The sequence below is a fragment of the Zea mays genome, chromosome 7, assembly GCF_902167145.1.
Source record: "Zea mays cultivar B73 chromosome 7, Zm-B73-REFERENCE-NAM-5.0, whole genome shotgun sequence".
NCBI classification, from domain to species: domain Eukaryota; kingdom Viridiplantae; phylum Streptophyta; class Magnoliopsida; order Poales; family Poaceae; genus Zea; species Zea mays.
This window is the reverse complement of record NC_050102.1, coordinates 126,116,362-126,122,021: the sequence shown is the minus strand read 5'-3', so window position 1 is coordinate 126,122,021 and position 5,660 is coordinate 126,116,362. Positions and strand designations below refer to the sequence as shown.

Here is a 5,660-nt window from a genome sequence, read left to right as displayed (position 1 = left end):
AGGGCCCTCCAGACCGTGCTTCAAGCGGATGACGACGGAAGAACTAGCGGCCAAGCACACCAACGAAGAATGCTATCACTACCCGAAAATACACTATCGACCACAAGTGTGTGTCCAAAGTTGTGTTCTTGCTGGATCTAGAGGGGAAGTAATTGCAGAAGACTTGGGCATCTTTCTACACATTCTCATCAGCATCGATGTCGGAGAGACCATGAAGCTTCATGCCTCTGTCAATGGCACATCGCTGGTGGCCTTGGTTGATTTGGGCTCAATGCACACCTTGATTCAAAAGGTGGCGGCGACATGGCTCGGCCTAATTGTCAAACCACACTCGAGCATCTTTGTTAAGGTGGCTAACAGGGACTCGTGTAACACCCTGTTTTTTAGTTGCTAGTCAATCTCTATTTTAATTTTAGTTTAGGAATAATTGGATATATATCATTAAAAATTTACAATTTTAGATATATACCATTGGTTCCACATGTCATTGACTCATGTGAAGCCCACATATAAGTGAGATAGCAATGGTATATATCTAAAGTTGTAATCTTTTAATGGTACATATTCAAATTTTCCTTTAATTTATGTGTTGCAATTTAGGAACTAAAGAAAACTAAAATGAAGAGAATAAAAATTAGTTCTTGTAAACCAAATATCCCTTAACACCGCAATTATATTATATTATATCGTATCAGGTTGCTTTCTTCAGTGATCCAAGCCCAAATCTGGTGGTGAAATGCATGGAAAGCTGCTGCACCGAGGCATATCCAGCAAGGTCCACGTTAGCACGAGTTCCGTCCATATGTTTCCCCGCCAGCCTATCGAAATTTGACGAGTTCTTTTTTGTTCAGGTTTGCACCAATCAAGAGTGGCGACTACATAGAAAAGACTAGAGAGACTGAACTCTACTTATAAACTGGCAACCAATTAATCAGACGATCAAGTAGTACTGCACGCGAAGAGTGATCTGTTATGGGCATTCAGCTTTGAATTTGATGTAGCCAAAACATCTCTATTTTGGTGTGGCCAAGTCATGTCTCATGGCTTGCTCGTGTGTACTCTCTATCCATATGATTGGTTACCCACGTCGTTTTGTCCTGGACCAATATGTGTATTGACTTTATCTGAGAATATGTTTGGTTGCCTGCACGTGAAAGGCGCGGACTGTATGAGCAGATGAAAAACAAGCTATTTAGAGGCCAATTGCCTGCATCCGTTCGTACCGCCAAAACTTCCGTATCCGACCAGCCAGGCTCGGATGAGCGTGTGGCTATGGACTCTAGGAACCAATCAGTCGGTATATGTTTTTTCTCTGTTTTATAAGGGTCGAGTGCAAAAACTTGTCTAGTATTTTTTTTAAAAAAACATCCACCTCATCTACATGGGAATGGGAGGCACAAAGGAAGCGAACAATGCACAACACTACACGACACTTCTCTTATGCCATCTCCAGCAGGCCGTGTAAACGGTGGTGTAAAATACTGTTTTGCACTATTTACAGAGTGGAGTTTAAAATAGAGAGTGCAATATAAAGTCTACTGGAGAGTCTTAGACTGTTTACAATATATCGTGTAAAATAGAGGATTTATACCGTATATTATACAGTTTATAGAGTGAAGTTTAAAATAAGAAATAAGATAGAAAATTCGCTGGAAACAGACTTAAAAGCTGAGAAGGGAGCTCAAGAAACAGACAGACTTAACAGCAACGCGCACAAGCTGTGCCATCCCGTACCGGCAGGGAGTGGGGGATATGTCACACACTCACACACGTCAAGGCTTGTTTGGGATCAAAGGTAATGGAGTGGATTGAGGGGCCTAGAATCCTCTACTACTTAATTTTGAATAGTGAGGGATTATAGTCCGCTCAATCCCTTCCATTACCTTTTGTCCCAAACAAGCCCTCATGAGGCTAAGAGTCTGTTTGGTTGGGCTGTGGCTGTGAAAAAAACTGCTGTGGGATGTGAGCTGTGAAAAAAGCTGCTGTGGGATGTGAGCTGTTAAAAAGCTAAAAAACCGTTTGGTGGAAACCACTAAAAGCCGTTAAAAGTTCTTCAATATATGTTTTCACAGTTTCATCCGAAAGCTACTAAAAGTAGGTTTAGGGGTACTTTCAGTTTTACACTGCGAGAAAGTCAGCTTTTAGAAAAAACTGCTTTCTGGATTCAACCCTTTGGTTTGGCTTTTGGCTTTTAGGGAGCAAAAGCCAAAGCCAAAACCAAACCAAACACACCCTAATAATCCTCTCGATTCCACACCGATTTAGCGTCGTCACGACTGCGATGGACATGCTAGTACTGAATTATTGGTACCCGAAAGCACTAAACAATCCACGCCCATGGTAAGATATTTCTGTGGCAGGCAAGGCAACGCAAGCCAAGGTGTTGGCGAAAGTGTCCACAACACTCAAGCACGCATTACTATCGTTGCGTACGAGTATACGTAGGATTATACTTTTTTTACATGGCGACAAACATGTCTATTCGATTGGCTTTAATACGTACTTCTACATTTTTCTGTCTCTATAGACTAACAGTCCAAACGACAACCCTTAATAGTAGACTACACTGTACTCATACAGCAACAGCACTAGCTAGCTAGTAGCACATAACAGGAGCATCACTCTCTTCAAAATCAGCAGCACCTCACACCACGGAGATTTACAGGAAGATGACGTATATACATACACCGTTAACGCGTAGTATAACAGAACCGTGACCAGAAGCTCTGTTAAGCAGGTCGCATGGCCGGGGGGGCCTCTCTGTTCCGATCCTCCTTCAGTCCGCTAGCTGCTGCTGATGGTGGCTGGCTTCCTCCATCCTTGTGCTGTGTCCTCGTCTTGGCCCGGCCGGCTGCTTCAGCGGTCCAGCGAACTGATCACCACCCTGCCGTGGGAGTCCGAGACACGCGGATCAGATTTCAGATGATGTACCATGCCAACTCTGTTCGGAGGCAACAGGACATAGTATTTATAATACGCACCAGTCGTACACAGTGGGGCTCCTCGGCGTGCCGGGGGCGTCGGCGCCGTCGGCCATCCTGCCTTTCCGGCGCAGCTTCTTCCAGCCCTCTCCCCTGGGCGTCGTCGCTGCAGCATCACGGTGGCAACGTACGTACAGAAAAAGAGACCACAACATCAGCCGGGGGTGTGCGTGTGTATGCTTCAGATCTCCAACATTCGACTATACAAAAGTAGCTTCAAATTCGCTACAGAATTCCGCTAAAACGAAGCGTGCAGCTGCGAAATTATTAACCAGATACCGTATATTTCTTTTCTTTTTTTCTTTTTGCTTTTTACAACGCTGACTGACCCAAAGATCCCTTCCGCGAGCTCCAACGAAACAGTCAAACACCGCGCAGCGACGACGAGAACTGGGGGAAAAAAAAGAAGAGAAGGTGACGGCGAGAGCTGGTGGTCACCTGCGCCGAAGGGCGAGTCCGGAGCGCCGCTTGCGGGCGACGGCGACGACGGCGCGGAGCTGGACTCGCTGCGCGGCGACGTGGCGACGGACAGCGCCGCCGGCCGCAGCATGGTGATGCTCCGCGTCACGGCGGGCGGCGCCGCGCCCTCCGCGGTCGGCGACGGCGCGGCCGACGAGGGGGAGAAGGACGCGTGCTTGCGGAGCTTGCCGAGGCCGGAGTCCGGGCGCGGCCCGGCCACCGTGTCGTCCCACAGCTGGTCCAGAAGCCCCATGCGCGCTCTGCTAGCCTACGTGCGTGGAGCGCCCGGCGTGCTGCGCGTTTTGCTTAGAGACCGATGGTCGTGCTCTGTTTTTGTTTGGTTCTTAGATGTTTATCGTTGTCCTTGGGCGAGGACGAGAAGGCTTAGATCTGAACTTCAGGCGTGAGGTGTGTAGTGCGGTCTCTCCTCTTATGTTCTATGCTCCTTTCTTCTTGGATTTGCAGGACCAAGGGAGCAGTGCGGTTTTATAGAGGATTTTTTGAGGGCGAAAAGAGGATTTAGGCGATATTTGGGGGGCATGTGTAATTTGGGACTATCAGTTTTCTTTTCCATCGTGTCTTCCCTTTTTCCAACAGAATCTCAATTTTCGGTATTAGAACTGTGTTACAAGACAAACGTGTTAAAAATATTGGTAAATTTTAAAGTAAAGCTGATATACAGCGAACTAAATGTATGTTTGGTTTGACTTTTGGCTTGACTTTTATCTCCTAAACTAAAACCAAAGGGATTGGATCCAAGAATCAGCTTTTTCTAAAAGTTGACTTTCTCGCATTGCAAAATTGAAAGCACTCTCGACATATTTTTAGTAGCTTTTTGATGAAACTGTGAAAACATATATCGAATAACTTTTAATAGCTTTTAGTGGTTTCCACTAAACGATTTTTAGCTTTTTAACAGCTCACGGACCACAACAGCTTTTTCCACAGCTCACATTCTACAACAGCTTTTTACACAACCACAGACCAACCAAACAGACCCTAAAGTTGGTGGCACAGAGCAGTCCCGGATAGGGCTGGAAAATAAGCTCGAGGCTCGCGAGCCGGCTCGAGCTCGGAGCGGCTCGCGAGCTTTGCCAAATTACTTAATATGTAGAATAATGATGGATATTGAGTAATTTTATAGATAGTCAGTTTGTTTCTTAACGTTTCATGATAAATATATGACAATCAATAATTTAGATTACTCATAATGATAAATGATATCTATATATTTATATTTATATACTAATAATTCACTAGATAATGCAATTATATATATCAGGGTGTGGCTCGCGAGCCGAGCCGAGCCTGTCTCCCCAGCTCGTGAAATGGGCGAGCCGAGCCGAGCTCGGCTCAGCTCGTTTCCAGCCAGTCCCGAATACTCCTGCCGTCAGTCTCGGCTCCCAGCTCAGTGAACGAGAAGGTATAGCACTCCTCAGTACCATTTACCCTTTTTCTTATTCTTTAGCATGTAAATGCGAGCACATTCCATAAAACTGGATCCAGTGCACCGGGTCTGCATTTACTGTCATCTCACTATCGATTGGTCTATATCTACTAACATCAATCTTTATCTACCATAACTTATCAGTGCACAGCCTTTACCGTCAGTCTATAGCCACATCAGGTGCCACATTAGCTTTTCTTCCACAGACTCACAATTTTTAGTTCAAATAAAATACAAAAAACATTAAAAACATAGTTCATTAAAAAAATAAAACTATATAAATTGAACAAAGTTCATACAATCCAATAGATTAAAAATAAATAAAAATACAAAAGCTCATATAAAAACAACTCGTCGTCCTTCTCGTCCTTGTCCACCTCATCTTCTTCATTGGTTCCTTGTTCATCTAATTTTAATTGTTTGGCCAACTGTTTAACGACCAACATGTGGATCCTTCTCATGTCTTCATTCACGTTGTCGGTGTCTTATCCATTAATTTGGTGAATTAATTGTATAAGTTCGCATAATTTAACTTCTCGTTGGCCTTATAGAGCCCCTTCGCCATGGCCTTCTTCCGTCCAGGGGCCTCGCTGCTACTCGTTGTTGTACCTTTGCCCTTGCTTTGCGCTCTAGCCCTATTGCGACCAATAGGGTGTGGTGCATCGACACTATCAAATAATCTAGAGCTATAATCCCCCTCTAGGTTGAGGCGTGGCCGTTTGCTCACATATCCCGAGTTGGAGCCACCGTGCCACGAGCACCACTTTGGTTGA

The 5,660-nt window shown here is 45.0% G+C and overlaps 1 protein-coding gene across 1 annotated transcript; it reads right to left on the bottom strand.

Moving 5' to 3' along the window:
- Positions 1–2,463: 2,463 nt before the first annotated feature.
- LOC107126293 (Dormancy-associated protein homolog 3) lies at positions 2,464–3,897 on the bottom strand. Its single transcript, NM_001319095.1, has 3 exons — positions 3,420–3,897; positions 2,982–3,087; positions 2,464–2,884 (listed from the first exon to the last, which is right to left on the bottom strand). Exons 1-3 carry the CDS (start codon positions 3,691–3,693, stop codon positions 2,857–2,859), a joined length of 408 nt encoding a protein of 135 aa, NP_001306024.1. The 5' UTR covers positions 3,694–3,897; the 3' UTR covers positions 2,464–2,856.
- Between the last annotated feature and the right edge of the window lie 1,763 nt (positions 3,898–5,660).

Bases quoted from the DNA above. Each gene is read 5' to 3' on its own strand.
- LOC107126293 (NM_001319095.1), bottom strand. From the start codon at position 3,693: ATGGGGCTTCTGGACCAGCTGTGGGACGACACGGTGGCCGGGCCGCGC. The intron at 3,088-3,419 runs GTGACCACCAGC...GTGATGCTGCAG, and splicing joins GGACTCGCCCTTCGGCGCAG to CGACGACGCCCAGGGGAGAG. The intron at 2,885-2,981 runs GTGCGTATTATA...CTCCCACGGCAG, and splicing joins AGCCCCACTGTGTACGACTG to GGTGGTGATCAGTTCGCTGG.